This window comes from Capsella rubella, unplaced genomic scaffold (genome assembly GCF_000375325.1).
Source record: "Capsella rubella cultivar Monte Gargano unplaced genomic scaffold, Caprub1_0 scaffold_3, whole genome shotgun sequence".
NCBI lineage: Eukaryota > Viridiplantae > Streptophyta > Magnoliopsida > Brassicales > Brassicaceae > Capsella > Capsella rubella.
The window spans coordinates 8784572-8802897 of NW_006238921.1; the positions used below are offsets into that span (position 1 = coordinate 8784572).

General features: G+C 37.8%; 4 protein-coding genes across 5 annotated transcripts; 1 reads left to right on the forward strand and 3 right to left on the reverse strand.

The window, feature by feature from the left end:
- Positions 1 to 1021: 1021 nt before the first annotated feature.
- On the reverse strand, positions 1022 to 6163 carry LOC17891229 (protein transport protein SEC23). Its single transcript, XM_006296942.2, has 12 exons — positions 5297 to 6163; positions 5021 to 5194; positions 4736 to 4897; positions 3893 to 4035; positions 3637 to 3712; positions 3345 to 3514; positions 3147 to 3228; positions 2457 to 2534; positions 2016 to 2177; positions 1663 to 1926; positions 1465 to 1569; positions 1022 to 1374 (listed from the first exon to the last, which is right to left on the reverse strand). Exons 1-12 carry the CDS (start codon positions 6080 to 6082, stop codon positions 1228 to 1230), a joined length of 2349 nt encoding a protein of 782 aa, XP_006297004.1. The 5' UTR covers positions 6083 to 6163; the 3' UTR covers positions 1022 to 1227.
- A 991-nt stretch (positions 6164 to 7154) lies between these two features.
- Positions 7155 to 13685, forward strand: LOC17891332 (kinesin-like protein KIN-12B). Its single transcript, XM_006296774.2, has 16 exons — positions 7155 to 7579; positions 7878 to 8012; positions 8099 to 8182; positions 8281 to 8406; positions 8493 to 8552; positions 8650 to 8703; positions 8795 to 8887; positions 9249 to 9344; positions 9512 to 9657; positions 9957 to 10106; positions 10209 to 10338; positions 10414 to 11691; positions 11777 to 11875; positions 11966 to 12118; positions 12193 to 12996; positions 13105 to 13685. The coding sequence occupies exons 1-16, from the start codon at positions 7286 to 7288 to the stop codon at positions 13432 to 13434; spliced, it is 4032 nt and encodes a 1343-aa protein (XP_006296836.1). The 5' UTR covers positions 7155 to 7285; the 3' UTR covers positions 13435 to 13685.
- Positions 13686 to 14030: 345 nt separating this feature from the next.
- Positions 14031 to 15167, reverse strand: LOC17892528 (F-box/kelch-repeat protein At4g33290). 2 transcript variants are annotated; one of them, XM_023786919.1, is made up of 2 exons: positions 14409 to 15152; positions 14031 to 14321 (listed from the first exon to the last, which is right to left on the reverse strand). In XM_023786919.1, exons 1-2 carry the CDS (start codon positions 15150 to 15152, stop codon positions 14061 to 14063), a joined length of 1005 nt encoding a protein of 334 aa, XP_023642687.1. In that variant the 3' UTR covers positions 14031 to 14060. The 2 variants fall into 2 exon arrangements, with proteins under 2 accessions (XP_023642687.1, XP_023642688.1); XM_023786920.1 differs by having other exon boundaries at positions 14031 to 15167.
- A 447-nt stretch (positions 15168 to 15614) lies between these two features.
- On the reverse strand, positions 15615 to 18028 carry LOC17892856 (transcription factor bHLH77). The gene is made up of 7 exons (XM_006297874.2): positions 17225 to 18028; positions 16814 to 17014; positions 16583 to 16717; positions 16428 to 16499; positions 16182 to 16334; positions 16009 to 16096; positions 15615 to 15929 (listed from the first exon to the last, which is right to left on the reverse strand). Exons 1-7 carry the CDS (start codon positions 17648 to 17650, stop codon positions 15892 to 15894), a joined length of 1113 nt encoding a protein of 370 aa, XP_006297936.1. The 5' UTR covers positions 17651 to 18028; the 3' UTR covers positions 15615 to 15891.
- Between the last annotated feature and the right edge of the window lie 298 nt (positions 18029 to 18326).

The following is an 18326-nucleotide window of genomic DNA, read 5'->3' on the forward strand; positions in this document are numbered from 1 at the left end:
TAGCAGAAGTTTATCATGTTGGTTACCTAAAAAGGTTTACGGATCCTTTCTATGTGCAAACCATTTTTTAGTTAAAAATCAAAAATTGCAAAACCCATTTACCTCTCTTTCATAATAACTGATCTCTTATAATATGTTTTTCTGTTTTTTTTTGTTATATAATATTTACCTTTTCGGTAACTTTTTGTTGATTAAAGACAACCACAATCACCCTAAAATTTTTGTTATAGTAAATACATAAAGTTTGTTCTAATTTCAGTTATACATTTTCGTCGACTAGCAATAATTTGGTACCTATGTCACGTTCAGTCCATACGTTATAAGTTACTGCCTTACTGGATGGGTAGAATAACCAAGTTCCAGTTCGCTAACAAGACAACTTCCACATAAGCCAATTCGAACATGTTATAAAAATGTTATAACAAAAAAAATTATTACTTTGCCTCGCACCACTTTCTTCATCTCTCTTGTATTTTGTTCTTCTTTAGTAGTTTAGCAAATTGGTCTATGATAGAATTGAATGAATTCTTACTGTCCAGACTTACCGGTTGTTGCCACGATATTTTTTTTTTAGTTTTGAATAAAATAATAACTCTCTTTATTAATGTTTTAGAGAATAATCGAAATTAGCAATCAATAAGAAAATAATAAGCAAAATTTTCGGATTCCATAAGCAAAAGGTTAGAATATAGGTCGAATATTATACAAATGAAAAAAGTAAATATTGTAGATTCAAATTTAAGATATTAAATTCACATATCAATTCTATTTACTATAGTATTCGTTATTTTAGATAATTATTTTTGTAATACTCAACCAATACACTTAAAGCACTTTTATGTGATTACTAATTTGCTTAAGACGAAGTAAAAATATTCAATGGGTGTAAAACTGTGATTGTGCACATAATTTTATAGTTTTTTTTAGATTTTAACGAATTTTTCTTTTTTTGTAAAAAGGTTTTGAACTGCAACGGTACAAAGTAAGATTGAGACTAAGATACGCATGATATAAAACTTGATCTTGAATCAGGAATAACATATCTCAGTCGTTGAACGAAAACATTAAAGTAGCAATGTTTGCACAAATTAATTAATAAATGAAAACCAAAATAGAAATCTTCAATGCTAGTTTTAGATGTAAGAAAAATGATGAATTGTTTTTCAAAAAGAAGTTGTACAGTGAAGGATGGTATAAAGCAAAATAAAGAAACAAAAGACTGACTACTCAAGATTGCACGGCGAGCTTCTGAAGATGCTCAAAGAAGACTTGAAGGCTCACGTCGTCTGTGAATATCACATCTGACCCTGTCGACATCTCGTTTGCATTGTTGTATGTCGCTGATGGGTTCAGCTTCGCTAACAGAAACCTTGCCTGCATTTTCCCATTCAAATCCAATGAGATGCACATACAAAAATTGAAGCTGACAATTACTTGGACACAAATATAGAGAAGATGAATGACCTGCGAGCCGTGCTGATCACAGACGACTAATCTTGGGACAGGGAAACGCTCCCGGACTATCATCTGGGAATCCTCTTGAGGAGCTTGCAATAATTCAGCAAAAGCCTATCACACACCAATGGTAACAGTCATCATTCCAGCACAGTGAGACGGTTCCACATCATGAAAAATCTAACAGAATCAGCTAGTTATTAGTACCTGGTGTTCAGGCTGATGATGATACCTCATGTTTCGCCACTGTGCTATAGTCATTCCATGGAAGACCACAACACTAAAATATGCATCTAATAAAAGAATCCTATCGGCTGCAATGGAAGCCACATCTAGCAAAGCTGGTTGAGGTGGTGAAGTAAATGAATACATTGTCAACGACGGCTGGATCATGACAGTTGCATTCGAAATATTCTCCCGGTTTAACAACATGCAGAAGTATGCGGTTTCATCAGGGCTATTGTTAAATACCTGCCATCATCCCAACCCCACAAAAGAAATCATGACATTAAGCTAATGATATGATGAACACAAACCATAAAATCTAAAAGCAGTTATACCTGAACAAACTGCGATCGCCGCAGATTAAATATAAATTGAGGAAATAGTGAAAAATAGGGATTCAGAGTGAAGGAGGTTGGATCATCCTTTCTGTAGTCTCCAAACTTCGAACAAAGACGAATGAGATTCCGATCTAACCACCGAGTAGCATCAAATCCCTCCTGTGGAAAAATATGATGAACTGTATAAATAGACATGACTTGCTGATAAACCTTAGATAACTAAATCCCTGCAGTATTTTCCTCCTAGTTCATATTACTATTATACAGCTGTGTGAACAATATACTTTGAAAGTCTTTTTCATAATTAGATGAGAATTTGACCTCTTGTTTTCCCAAGGAAAGAAACATATTTCAAAACATTGTCAACATTAAGAGCTTATTCTCCCACAAAAATAAACTAAAGGAACTACCAAACTAAAGCTGTCTACTGTGACGTACCTCTGACTCCATTTTCAAAGAAGCTAATCTAGCCATGACCACAGCAGCAGTTTCTTGATCAAAGCCTTTCACAAGTTCCTGAAAAGTACATAACCACCAGTAAAATAGAATTTCAGCTCACTAGGAAGCTTTTAGGCTATAAGAAATCAGCAGTGCATTTTTAATGGTTATTTCCATAAATCCTAAACCATGTAACCATGTGTAAAATTCATCTCATGGACAGAAAATACGTATAAGATGTCAAAACCATGCAACCAACATTACATCCAGAGTTGTCTTAATTGACAACTAATTCTGAGAAACATAATTGTATGTCCCATACAAGCTAACAACTAATGTTTTTCAGAAGCTTTGCTTATTATTCCATATAAATTAGCTTTGATGATACATTAGTGATAGATTGTATCTGATTAGCCACAAGGCTTACTGACTAAAAGTAGTAACTGTGACAGTATAAGTAATATGAAAACTGTACGTCTAGTAGTCAAAGAAAGAGTGAGATGCAAAGCATGTTCTAGTCCTAACTGTGATACTAAGAGTAAAGGAAAGTTCAATATGGAGCAAAACCAATGAGCTGGCCTACTCTTTATTATAAATTCAGAGAATAGGTCATCATGAAGAAAAAATTCAAATTGCTTATCTATTGAAATGAAGTCAAAATTTTATGCATAAAGCAAAATCAGGACGAACCTCTGAGCTCACAGCATTGTCTATCCACTGTCTGCATACAGTAGTAACCCGGAGCAATGTTTGTCCTTCAGGGTTTTGGTAACTGTCATCAAGTAAACAAGATACTTCTGAAAATTAAGTCCACAATGTAATGCAGAAAGGCGTTCACGTGAAACAAAAAACCAGATAAATACAAGACTGAAACACTGCCCAAAGTACCTTGTGAGAAACTGCAAATAGAAATTTGGATTCGCAGCTCCAGGAGCATTTGACCCGCTTGAAGATATGTCAAAAAATACCGTCAAACACGTACTTTTATCAAGGCCACACAATTTCCAAGCAGAAGTATTGCCCTCTCCGATAACCGTATCAGCAACACTAGCACCTTTCTGAAAGGATCCAAATTAAAGAAAAAATCAATTTAATTGAGAAGAGATAGTTTCGTTCATCTCACAAATCACTATCAACGCATTCTTGAGAGAAGTGGATCTTCAAGGACTCCATGTTTAACCTTCTCTAAAGATGAGCATGGCCCAATAGCCCCTTGAATTTTGATGTCCTGTGAGCAACAGATCTCAAGCGCCCCACTAGAAATAAATGATTCAAGGTCAGTTTCTATTGAAGTACGCACACTATTTTATTTCTTACATACAAACTTGAAGTGTATGATACTTTAAAGAAAAGAAAGGTAATTGCATTGCCGAAAATTTCTTTATCAGGTCATAATAAATCAAAGAGAATGATGCATAAGCAAAGTAGACACTTACTTAAAGCAGAGGCCAAGAGCCTGATCGCCATCTTCAAATACCCGCTTGAAGGAATCTTTGAATACGGAATGGCCAAAACTTTCAGACAGAACAACAAGGCCACCAGTTCTTTCAACTGCAACTTTCATCTCAGCAACCCCAACCTAACTATATCCAAAGTGCAACAGCGGAAATGATAATAATTAGATATCCAATTATAGTTATCAGAAATGACAGCACGGCAATATACAACAAGCGATGCCTCCAGTTGACTAAAGATAACAACTATTAGAAGAAACACTGTAGAGAAAAGCATCATCAAACACAGGAAATGAGGGGCCTAGGTTTCCTGTAATAATTTGAACTGGAGATCTCGAGGAAAGATTCCAAAAGTTCCAGCCAGGCAGGATTGCTCTAAATATTAATCTTTGTATCTTTCCTCGAAAGATCCCAAAACCCTTTGCAGTGAAAATATATTGTTATAGAAGCTCTTTAGCTTTACAAAGATTAAAATAATAAATACAGTGCAAAGACAACATCTTCAGGATTAGTTAAACTGATATCACAGGCTAGTTAACAAAATTGAGGACAAGTCACAGGCTTCACATTTTTTTGTTTATATTGTTCATGATAGGTTTGACAAACAGTTTAATAAAACCCATTGCATATCAAGGCAACACTTTCAGAGACAAAAATAAAAGATGCATTCAATTTATAGACTTCCAGCTAGAAGAATACAAAAACAGTATTACAGAAAAGATTTAGAATCCAGGCTTTGCTACTAATGCAAACTGCACAATGAAACTTGAAAAACTAATTCAGAGCTTTGTGCAGCAACGATTTATAATCATGCCACAGTAATACCTGATCAAGTGCAGAAGCAAAAAGGTCTAGCACATGACCCTGAGTGACTAGTTGCTTCGCGATGCTATCATAAAACTTGACAGCCTTCTTATAGTAAGGAGCAGCATCTTTATCTAAATCTTTGTGAGAACGGACAGGATCCGACAAATCTTTTGAGACAATCTGTACAAAAGAGATTAGACAATCTTGTGAGAACGGACAGGATCCAACACTGGTCACAACCATGCTTCATACTCATGATGTTATGAATGCTCTTAGTGCCAACAATCATTAACAGGCACTTACCGTTCCAGGACCTCCTGTACATGGACCTCCGATCAAAGCTACAATTCTAGCCCCAGTTCCAGGAGAGCAAGCTCCAAGTAATCCTGCAGCTACACTCAATGCCACGCCTGTGCATCGTTGGGAACGATGACCTGGCTGAACAGGCCACTGATCACTTTGTAGCTCATCCAAAAGCTGCATACCAAACATTATTCACGTAAAGATGGAAGAATCAGATGAAAAAATTTCGACTTGACAATCAACAAAGCTAAATAATAAAGAACTTAAAACGCTCACCGAGTTGAGTGTGAATTCGCAGTCCGAGGCAGGCAGCAAGAATCTATCCAAACCGGAACTCGGGACGCCATTTTGAGCTCCTTTAGGATATCCAGAAATAGGACCTCCTCTCCTTGAAGAAGCTCCAAGCCCCAACTGATCCAAAATCTGATCTTTCGAAATCTCTTTATCCCCTTTAAAAACGAAAACCTTAGACATCTCAGAGAATCCCAATTCATGCGCATGAGCCTGGGTACCAAACGACACAAATCCAACCAAAGCATTCTCCGGAAGCAATCCAATCGCTTGCTTAAGCGCCGATTTAGCAAAATCAAGTTCCTCTTCAATCATACAGGTATCAAGAACAAACACAAACACAGGCGGAGCCAACGCCTGCGACGGAACCTCCCCATTCCTAGGATCAAATTGACCAGCGTTGATAGCAACAGGCGGAGGAAGCGTGTATTCAACAGTAGTATACTGAGGATAAAGCTCACCAGGAAGATTAGTCTCAGACATCACATGATAATGAGGAGGGAAATGATTACGCTGAAAGCAAAAGGGACAGATCCAGAGCTTCGCGGTGAAATCGACTTGTGCGTAGGCGTTTAACGCAGCTGAACAGGTCCGGCACCGTAGCGGAGCGTAAGGAAGGGTAGGGATATCGGAATGTCGCCGGATCGGAGAAATGCAAGCGGCGAGTGGGATCACCAATTTGCTCGATTCGACTTTAGAATGAGGCCAAACGTTCCATGTCATACGAACTCCATCGATTCCTTCTAGATCTGTGATCGCCGTCTCCGCCATTGTTGCAAATTCAGATCAGATCAGAGAATTCGAGTTCTTTTGATTTTTTTTTTTTTGTTCCTTTGACGAAGAAACAGAAAAATCTCAACTCTAGCGTTTTTTGTTTTGTTTATAGCAGCAACTGAAACATTTAAAGGATGTGTATATCAAATATTACTTTCTTTTTTGGGGTCTATATTCATTTCATTTGACTGTTTACTTAATTTTTTTGGTAAATAATCTTTTATTCCAAGTTACTGTGTAGAAAAAAAAAATTGATGTACCAAAATATTTAGAACAAATTACAAATTAAGATCAAATTAAAATCACAAAAAAATATATATATAAGTACGAAAGAAATTTCACGAGTTCATATCTAATGGTTGAACTTTTATATTTCACTTAAGTTATATTCGGAATCCACTAGATTATAAGCTCAAATTTGAGTTTTGCATTTTTTAGATAAAGTTGTAAAAATTAAACTTGGGATTGATAATTACTACGGAAAAGATAACTTACTAGTATAATTTTTTTTATATGAGCTTGTGAGAGGAAAAATATTAAGGTGGTAAAAGATGGTATAATATATAATGAATTTACTGGTTGAAGGAAACTGCAACATTTAAAATTGTGAAACTTCAAATTAATTGAATTCCACGACCAAACAATCCAATGCTTGTTAGTACTAATCTTATTTTGTGTTATAGTTTCTTCTTTTTTAACACCATTAACTTTTTGTTATAAAATTATGAGTTGTGTACTTGTATTAAGGGTTGACAAAAAAAATAAAAAAAATAAAATAAAATTATGAGTATTAAGGATTTTGGAATTGACTATGGGATATTGGGCTTCGTTTATAAAAGCCCAACGCTATCTAAAAGCCACGTGCCACGTGGGATTCACATATTCTAAAATAAATAACTCTCAAACGGTCGAACAAAATCTTGGGCCCTAATTTGATCTCATCCGTTGGATTTCGTCTCACGATCGACGGAGATAAATGAATATAGAATAAAACAAACATGTGAATGCGTTCTCGATCTAGAAATTCAAATTCTCACCATTAACGGCTCTCTCAAACACTCTCTCTCTCTCTCTCTCTCTCTCAATCTCTCTTCCCTTCTTCCTCGTTACTTTGCCTGAAACACTGATAGTTGCAGAAGCAAATCTTGCTCTTCCCTCTCTTCATCTTCTTCAGGGAGTCGAATTGGTTATCGCAGATAGATGAAGCATTTTATGATGCCAAGAAACGCTATCTTGAGGGATATGGGAGAGTCGCAATCTCCAAACCCTAGTTTGACGAAATCGAAGTCACAAAGGAAGGTTAGATCTGCTAAAGAGAATGCTCCACCTCCGGATCTGAACTCGTTGATGCCTGATCATAGGTCTTCTCCGGCGAAACTGAAGAGTCATTTGCCTCCGCGTCCGCCGTCGTCTAATCCTCTTAAACGGAAACTCATTGCTGAGGCTACGGCGGATAATGGAGTAGCGACTGGGGTTTCAGACTCTGGTGTCAAGGTAGTTTGGGTCAAATGAATTTTTGTTTTTCTTGCTCAGAAAATGGAGAAAAAAAAACCCTAATTTCTTGGTCAAATTATCTTATAGGTTTCTAAAATTAACTATATTGAAGATGATAGCGCTTTTAATTTTGGAATTGTTTAGTTTCATTTGGCTATTAGTTACGATTAGTTCGATTTCTCACTATTGAAATGAAGTTAAATTATATGCTTAGTGGAAAATGATTGTCTAAGTAGTGTTCAAGGTAACCCCGAAGTCTTAATGGCTACTAAAGTCGAGCCTTTGTCTCATTTTGTAGGTTATAGTCAGAATGAAGCCTCCAAGCAAAGGTGAGGAAGAGGAGATGATAGTAAAAAAGATCTCTAACGATGCCCTCACTATTAATGAACAGACTTTCACGTTCGACTCGATTGCTGACCCGGAGTCAACACAGGCAAGAATTTAGCTTTCATTATTGGGGTCAGGGTCTCATGATTTACATAGGCTAAGAAGTCCTTATCGTTTCTGTATATTTTGCAGGATGAGATCTTTCAGCTTGTGGGAGCTCCTCTTGTAGAGAACTGTCTTGCTGGATTTAACAGTTCTGTTTTTGCATATGGACAGGTAGTCATCATTTTCCAGTGTGTTTCTTTGGGATTCAATTTCAATTTCTTAAACTAGATGGATTATAATTTTAACTTATGTTATCATCTTTTCATCAGACTGGTAGTGGGAAAACATATACCATGTGGGGTCCTGCAAATGGATTGTTGGAAGAGCACCTTAGTGGTGACCAAAGAGGTTTAACTCCACGTGTCTTTGAGTTGCTTTTCTCCCGCATCAGTGAGGTGATGGATTGATGTTGTTTACGTTCAGTTCGTTTCATATTGCTAAAGAGGCAGCACGTTCAAAAGTTGTTTTCTTTTGTTTGCAGGAGCAAGCCAAGCACGCTGATAGGCAGCTCAATTACCAGTGCCGCTGTTCGTTTCTCGAGGTTTAATGAGTGGATTCTACTTTAGTTTTTGTGCTTATGATGTTTTCATTTCTCAAAGCTTGACATACATGGCTCACTTTCCCATCTTTTATTGCAGATATACAATGAGCAAATAACAGATCTTTTGGAACCAAGCCAAAAAAACCTGATGGTAAAAGGAACTTGCAACTTCAGCTTGTTTCATTTTGTTAAGGAAAAGAAACCTGGATTCATCAATTTTTTTTTTTTTAACGCTGCACCAGATTAGAGAAGATGTCAAGTCCGGTGTTTATGTTGAAAATCTGACTGAGGAATACGTGAAAAACTTGAAGGATTTGTCAAAGCTTCTGGTTAAGGTTTGTTATATCATTTCATTCCATGCTCCTCTTTTGGATTTAATTCTTTGCTACTTTGAAAGATTTCTAGAGTAATTGCTCAAAACGTACAAGCACTTGTGTTTCCTAGGTGTGATATTATTGTTCTCCTAAACTTTTAAAAGATTGGATGCATAAGTTTAGTTTGTTATAAAGAAAAAGAATCTACACTACAGGACTAAAATACTGTGTACTGGAATACTGTACTGGACTAAAAAGATCTATATATCAGCAAAGTGTGTCAAATTCTTGCAGTATAGAGTGTAAACAATCTGAACTATTTTGTTGCTTTGCTTTAAATGAGTATATGCAATAGTAATGCTTGAGTCTTAAACTGATGCAGGGCTTAGCAAACAGAAGGACTGGTGCAACAAGTGTAAACGCAGAGAGTTCGAGGTCTCATTGTGTATTTACTTGTGTTGTCGAGTCCCACTGCAAGGTAGGCTGTTCTTCTTTATTACATAGTTCAAATCAATTGGCAACTGCAAGGTTTTAAGAACAGGCTATGAGGCTCAGATGCTTACTAGTGTAGCAATTATTTAGTTAATTTTATTTTGTGTTGATGTCAATCTAGATCTAAATGTATTTGAATGTGATATGTAACAGAGTGTTGCAGATGGTCTAAGCAGCTTCAAAACAAGTAGAATAAATCTTGTTGATCTGGCTGGTTCAGAAAGGCAAAAGTTAACCGCTGCAGCAGGGGATCGTTTGAAGGAAGCTGGGAATATAAATCGATCACTTTCTCAACTTGGGTAAGATCAGAATAATCTACGAATAGATAGGCTGCTTATTAATTTTCTTTTTCCAGTTGATCCTGCATTTTTTCCTTTGTCTTGAGAATATGTTTGATTTCTTAGCCTGCATTTGAATCTCGATTTTGTTGATATAGACTAAAGAAAAGAAAAGCTTAGGGAAAAGAAAACAAAATTTGAAACTGATGGTTGTAACTTCTGACTTCTAGGCCAGATCTTTTACCTTGACATTTAACCGATGTGATGCTATACAGACTGAAACTGAGATAAATGTAACCCACATGAGTTTTTACATGCAGGAATTTGATCAACATTCTCGCAGAAATTTCTCAAACAGGGAAGCAAAGGCATATACCCTACCGAGATTCCAGGTTGACATTTCTACTGCAAGAGTCTCTTGGTGGGAATGCAAAGTTAGCTATGGTTTGTGCAGTTTCTCCCTCCCAAAGGTAAATCAAGAACCCATACGAGTATCACATAAGAAATATGTCTTCAAAATATTATTTTACCCTCCATTTTTTCTGATAAAAAAACGGCATCACATATTGCAGTTGTAGAAGTGAAACCTTCAGCACCTTGAGATTTGCTCAGCGTGCAAAGGCGATACAGAACAAGGCTGTTGTCAATGAAGTAATGCAGGATGATGTAAATTTTTTGCGGGAAGTGATACGGCAGCTGAGGGTATGTATTCTTTTGCGTATCTCATAAAATATAGATACAACCCAACTAATGTAATATCTAATGTAAACCGCACAGGATGAACTGCAAAGGGTGAAGGATAATAATAACAACCCAACTAACCCAAATGCATCTTACGCCACGTCATGGAATGCGCGTAGAAGTCTAAGTTTGTTAAGAAGCTTTGGCCTGGGTCATCCCAAGTCGTTACCAAATGGAGATGATGACGGGGATACTGAGATGGAAATTGATGAGGAGGCTGTTGAAAGGCTTTGTGCTCAAATGGGCTTATCTCCACCTGCCGAGGACAACAATCAGGACATGAGCAGAGTAGAGAAGATAAAGTCATCATTACAAACTGTGGCCTTAAAGGATGATTCTTACAACAACTCCCACCTTAAATCATCTGAAGTCCCATTTACAGGAAAGAAATTTCCTGAAGACACAGATGTTAACATGGAGGACGCGAGTTGCCAAACTGAGAACAGTGGGTCAGAGACTGATAATGCGTTAACTGTGGCAGATACTAGCATCACAACAGATCAGATCAAAGTGGCTACACAAACTATGGATGATGGTTCAGGTGTACAGCCTACTCCCATAACCAATTCTCTTCATTCTTGTATTAGCGACAGAAACCAGGGAAATTCACCAAGCAAGGTGGAGAACATTCCATTATGTCACGACTTGGTTCTCGAAGCTGATGCTTCTGCAATTGTATCAGTAGCTGATTTATCAAATGATGCAGAACAGGTCTCAGTAAATCCTGTGTCTCCTTGTCTTAGCATAGATCCAGTAAGTGTTTCTCCTGTTCTAATACCTCCCACTGAGAGTGCCTCTCCTAAGATTAGAAATAGCAGGAAAAGCCTGAGGACAATGTCAATGTCCACCGCATCACAAAAGGATATTGAGAGAGCTAATGAGTCGACTACAGAAATTGTGGAACCTTCTCCGGCTATGTCTACAGAGATGTTAAACCTATATAGTGCTTTGTCTACAAAGAAAAGTGCTGCTTTTCCTGTGCCAACTAGGCAACTGGCAGCTAGCCTCCACAGAGGCATGAAACTTCTTGACTCTTATCGCCAGAGTACAGCTCAGAGACGATCGACATTCGGATTGCCCCACAAAGCTCTAGATTGCAAACCTTCAACCGTTTTAAGTAAGGCTGATGTAGGTGTGCAAACTTATCCCGAAGCTGATATAATAGCGGAAGAGAACCCCAAAGAGGTACTGTGCAGTAAATGTAAAGGCAGTGCTGAATGTGATGACCAAGACATAAGTGATACTTCTACACTTCAGTTAGTACCTATTAACAACTCCGAAGGTTCAGAAAAGTCCAATTTCCAAGTTCCTAAAGTAAGAACTGTGATTTTCATTTTGAGCACTTCGTTCCACATTTGTATAGTGTAATAATATATTATGAGTTTTCTGCACCTTACAGGCAGTGGAAAAGGTACTAGCAGGGTCTATCAGAAGAGAAATGGCTATGGAAGAGTTCTGCACTAAGCAAGCCTCTGAAATATCACAGCTTAATCGGCTGGTATGATCCTTGCTTGGTTCTGTTAGTTAGCTTCTTTAATTTCGACGTATAAAGGCAACCTCTCTAATTGTCTCTTGGAAAATTATACAGGTGCAACAGTACAAGCATGAGAGAGAGTGCAATGCCATAATAGGACAAACAAGAGAGGACAAGATTGTTCGCCTTGAAAGCCTCATGGATGGTGTGTTATCTAAAGATGATTTCCTGGATGAAGAATTTGCATCTCTCATGCATGAGCATAAGGTAAATTTTGGGTTACCATTATTTAGAAAATTATTGAATCAATGCAGAATGATGCTTACATTATAATGCTGCAGCTTCTGAAGGACATGTATGAGAACCATCCCGAAGTATTGCAGACGAGGATTGAGTTAAAACGAGTGCAAGAAGAGCTTGAAAGTTTCAAGAACTTCTATGGTGACATGGGAGAAAGGGAAGTATTATTAGAAGAGATTCACGATTTAAAGGCGCAGCTACAATGTTACACTGACCCTTCTCTCACATCAGCTCGGAAAAGAGCTTCCCTACTCAAGCTAACATATGCTTGTGACCCTAATCAGGCTCCACCACTTAATACCATTCCTGAGGCAGTGGATGAGAGTCCTGAGAAGACACTAGAACATGAAAGACATCGTTGGACTGAAGCAGAGAGCAACTGGATCTCTCTTGCTGAGGAATTAAGAACTGAGCTTGATAACAATAGGTTGCAAATGGAAAAGCAGAAACGTGAACTGGATACCGAGAAAAGATGTACAGAAGAGTTGACGGAAGCAATGCAGATGGCAATGCAGGGTCATGCACGGATGATTGAACAATATGCAGACCTGGAAGAAAAGCATATCCAATTGCTTGCAAGGCATAGGAGGATTCGAGAAGGCATAGATGATGTCAAAAAAGCAGCAGCCAGAGCAGGAGTCAAGGGAGCTGAGTCTAGATTCATAAACGCACTTGCAGCAGAAATTTCAGCTTTGAAGGTGCAAAGAGAGAAGGAGGCACAATACTTCAGGGATGAGAACAAGAGTCTCCAATCACAACTAAGAGATACAGCTGAAGCTGTTCAAGCAGCAGGAGAGTTACTTGTTCGACTTAAAGAAGCTGAAGAAGGATTGACACATGCACAGGTACATATGAAGTTATTTTTCTAAAATCTCCCCCACATCTGCCATTTTTCAGTTATTAATCCTGTCACATGACTCTTACTTGAACCATTCTGGCTTGTGTATTCGCAGAAACGGGCAATGGATGCAGAATATGAAGCATCACAAGCATATAAAAAGATGGACAAGCTGAAGAGGAGATACGAAACAGAAACCAGCAATCACGAAATCAGCACTCTTAACCAACAACACATTGCAGAGCCACAGAATCTCGTAGAATCTTTGCAAGCTTCTTTTCATGCCGACGCTATGGCCAAATATGATGAACAGATGGAACCATCAGCAAGTTCTGGTGATCACCAATGGAGAGAAGAGTTTGAGCCAGTTTACAAGAAAGATGATGAGTTGTCAAAGCTCGCCGAACCCTCTTGGTTCTCAGGGTATGATCGTTGCAACATATAATTTCGTTTCCACAACAGTTTTTTTCTGTAATGTGTATAGAAAAAAAGAAAGACATGTTGGGGCACTTCTCTGATTCTGTGAGATTTAGATCTAAATCTTGGCACCATTCTCTTACTTGTACCTTTTTCATGTATTTCCTATGTGCTACAAACTCATTTTACAATTTATACATTTTTTTGTACTCGTCCATCTCTCATGTAAACAATGTCTTTGTTATATTCCTTGTAAGAGAATTTAAATAATCTGGCTTAGAGTAGATTTTACTTTAGACAAACCAAGACCAAGACAAGCTGAGACTAAGGTCCCTTTGTTTCTTCTTCTCTCTTCCATTTCCGATGGTTCTGATTGCTAGATTCTTCAGATATGTGACTACTACTTACAATCAGCTCCGAAAATCCTAAATGTTATGGTTATTATATTTCACTATGCTACTATGTTTTGTTCGTAAAAACCTTATCAAATCTTCAACATAATGCATAAAGATGGGAATAAACCAGTTTAATGAGAATAATCTTGTTCAAAGAGAAAGAATGAGTAAATGAAAGACATACATTATTAAGCATTGTAAATTTAGTCTTAATCATCTCGTTTTCTCCTTTTGCTTCCTTCCTCCAACATGTTGCTCATTACCAATCCGCTAAAAGTGAGTCAAGTCTCGACATGTATTCATCATATCGACGCCTTTCCAAATCGCTTTGTTGTTTCCCTTCCCCTCCTGCAGGTTGCTTGATCTGCACTAAACTTGGAACATAAGAGCACAGATTTGGCCAAGATTCTTTGTCATCAAACTCTCGCCCGAGATCCAATACCCTAAGGTATTTAGCCTCTCCAATGACGAAAACATTGTGGCGATGATGGTCATCAAAACCAATGGCGAGTTTCTTCTCCTCTTCAATGAAGAAGCTTCCTGTTATAAATGGAACATAACTATCAAATCCATCAGTTTCCACTCTCAAGAACTTGCTCCACAGCACCTCTTCAGTCTCAATCTTAGTTGTAATCCATATATCAAGCTCATATGGATTTGATTCATCGTGCTGAAGTAAAACCGCAAGCTTCTCTTCTCTAACACAAGATAAAGTCGTATAGTCATGATACCCACCACTAAATGGCAGAGGCAAGAGCGGACCAAATGTCTCACTTGTAAAATCGAAACAGATTATGCAATCAGCCAAGACTTCTTCAATATCCTCGTTCCTTTTAGCAGCACACCAGCAAGTGTTTCCCTTGAGAGAAACGCCAGGTTCACTAATACGCCAATGAGGAGTGACATCAAGAGTCGTCCATAAACCAGATTCAAAATCATAAATCTCATACCAAAAAAACTGCTTCTCGGGTACATTGCAGTATCTATCTATAAACCTCAATAACTTGTGGCTACGACAAGATATGCTCTTCTTGTCTTCGTATCCAAGAGCATAAGAGAAACCGTTGGATCCATATGGCTGATATCTAAGTTCGACCCACCTTGGTTGCCCCAAATACGGATCCCAAACCACAATCCTAGAATCATTTTTCAAGATGCATAGCAATAAACCCTCGCAGTAAAAGAACTTAGATATATTGACTTGTTCGTCAAGGTAAGTAAGTTTGCCTTTATGCTCTGTAGATGGATCTCCATTGATGACGATGCTCTTTAAGTAAAGAGTAGAACCCATCAGCACGATCATCTGAGACTCACCTTCCTTTGCCGCGGCTAAGGCTTTACCAATGTGCATCTTCTTAAAGCTCTGACACTTTGATAGATCGTTCCACTTTTTGCAGGTCAATCTAACAGCTCTCATGGATGTCAAAGGAACCCTAATGAAAATCTCCTTTACCAAATCATCTAGAAGATTAGAGATCCTCATCTTCGTCGTCATTTGGTTTAAATTTCTATCAAAACCTCCCATTTTACTTTCCCTCTGATTTATATAATTGCGGCTGAAGGTAAGATACAGAAACCCTAAGTGAAGCAAGGCCAATAAGGATATAAAATCACTACTCCAACGTTATCTTTTTAAATTAAATGATGTATACTTTATGTTGTTACAAACTTATGTAATGTGTTTAGCTCTTCTCATACGTGCAAATCATAAAAAGCCTAGTTTCTTGTTCCTGAGGCTTCAAAAGCCTAGTTTCTTGTTTTCTCCCTTTACAGTGAAAAATGTGGAAAAGTGTATATATATGGCCGCAGAACATAAGACGTGAACAAGTTTTATTCCCGTTCCTTACAAAGCTGAGCAATAATAAAAATAATACATAACAATTGTAAATAATACAGAGATGTCCAGAAAGGTTCTTGTCAATTTTTTACATACTTAATATGAAGCTTTCTTGCTTTAGGTTCAGAAGGAATCAACAGATGCACAAGCAAAGAAGAAACGATAGTAAACATTTAAATTTCACTCCGTACTCATCACTACTTGGTTTTCTGTATGTACAGAGAGATAATAATAAAGACACCTTTGATCAGAGCTATGGTTCAAGCTTCATCTGAAGTGTTGGCTCAGAACCTGAAACATAAAGATAAGAGACTAAGCAAAAGATTGGTTCTAAGTTTCAAAGGACCACTTTGGTTCTAATTTTTCTTACAGTTGTTGTTGCTGCTCTGTTGCTGGATATCTCCAAAGCCCATCTGAACTATGCTTTGCAGGTCATTATTTTCCCAGAACCCCGGTGTCTAAAATGAATCAAAAAGACAAACACGATTGAGTTTTCGATACGCTCAAACGAGTTTCTAGAATCGAACATTAGCTACTAATTACCTCAGCTTGAACAAATCCATCGTTCGAGGGGAATTGTGTGTCTGAGAATCTGGGCATGTTCTTGCCAAGGGAATAGTATGCTGAAGGAAGTCTTTGCTCTGAGCAAGCGATTGCGTAAAGAGACTGCGTTAAAGACTCCCCCGGTTGAATCATCTACACATACACATGCATACATTATAGATACAGAACATTCAGAACATTCGACCAGAACAACATGATATTGCAGCCTCAAAACCAGAATTTTACCTCTGTGGATAAAGTAGAATTAGCATTAAACTCCATCCTTGGATTTACAGTTGCCAGCTTCATGGACAAGAACTGAAGAAACAGAGCGCGAGTTTCAGGTTTAAGATATCTTCAAACTCCAATTTCAAGAACATTTACGAAATACCAGTTCTTACCTCGACTTGTCTCTGCAAGGACTGCACATAATTTATAATTTCATCAAGCATGACAGCTTTCCCTGTAATCCGGTTGCAACCAGGAACCAAATCCTGAAGTAACGTCATTCGCTCGCTGATCTTTTCTCTTCTTGCCTGAAACCAAGCACACAACAAAAACATCAACATTGTGAACATCATAATAGCCTAAAATCGACAAAAATAGATCGGTTTTTGGAAGGTGTTCAATACTCTTTCAGCAAGACTGTGGCTATCTGTTGCCTGCCCCCTTCTAGCTCTAACATGAATATAATCTTTAGGCGCCTCAGGAGGCTTAGCATCGTCCTTATTATCGCCTTTACTATTGCACTTCTCTAATCCGTTTTTACTACTCCGAGCTTCATCCTGCTTGCTTCTCTTCCCAGCCTTGGATCCACCATTATCTCCTGAAACCTGATCATAATGCCAAAACCAACCCCGTTTTTTTTTTGTCAGAGTCAAAACATTGCTAAAACATGAAGAAACACATTAAAAGTCAATTAGATAAAGTCTCCACAAAACACAACTCTCTTACACACACATAAGTTCATAAATCAAGAAAGCTGACAGTTTCTTAAAGTCTACATTTTTGAATTAAAGCAAGAGAGATTGTGAATCACAAACCTTGGAATTGGAAGCTGTAAGAGATGAAGAAGCTGGAGACTCCTTGCCATTACCAGTAGGTATCGATTTCCTCTTCCTGGAGTTAGATTTCGTGGCGTGAACTCGATCAGAAACTGAATCTGGATCCAACAACGAGCTCTTGTTACTCTCTTGCGTCGTTGGTTGTGACCCAAGAACCCCAAATTCTCGATCGGATCCGAATTGACCTGGATACGGAGGGAATCTAATTCCACCGGCGATTGGAAAATTCTCAGAGATCTGAGAATTCAGAGAGAAAGACTGTAGAGTTAACGGTGAAATCTCTTGTGGGTTGCAGTATCTTCCAAGGAAATCACCGATTGAACCGTCATTGCCATTGCCAAAGGGATCGCTCTGACCCAAAGGTAAGTAATTTAGGGTTTGCTCTGTTTCCTTGTCCATGTTCATCTAAAAAAGACCACAACTTTGATAAAAAAAGGTGAAATTTTTCAACTTCTCTGGGAATTCTGAAGAAAACCCAGAATCTGAATCAGAAAGCAAGATTGGAATTGAAGTGGAAACAACCAAATTGTGAAGTAAAAAGAGAAACTTTATTTGTGTTTCTTCAAACAAAGTGACAACTTTTAACTAAGACCGTTGAGAAAAATGTAAGCTTTTTCCCAATTATGGGTTTTGTGGAAAGATCTATGAGGGAAATGAGGAAATGAGTCAGAGGAACTAGAAATGAAGAAGCATGATTGATCAATCAAAGTAGAGGAAAGAGGAAAGAGAGAAAGAGGCGGTGACTTTTTTTACTGATCAAGGATGAGGAAGATGAAGAAGAAGAAGGTTTAAGAGAAAATGACAAAAAAAATTAAAAAAGAGAAAGAGGGAAAGTAATGATAAGAAAATTCTAATTAAAATTAGGAAATTAAAAGAGTGAGTTTTACAGTTCAAAAGGAGAAGAATCTTACGTGTGTTTATGTTAATGTGGGAACATTAGATGGTGAAAGTGGGTAGGCTGCTTAGGCTGGCCTCTGTAATCATTGGAGTGAGAAGAAGAGAGAGAGAAGAGAGAGAAGAGAGCATGTGCATGGCAGAGACAGGAAAGTTGTGGGAGAGAAAACAAACAAAAGGATAAAAT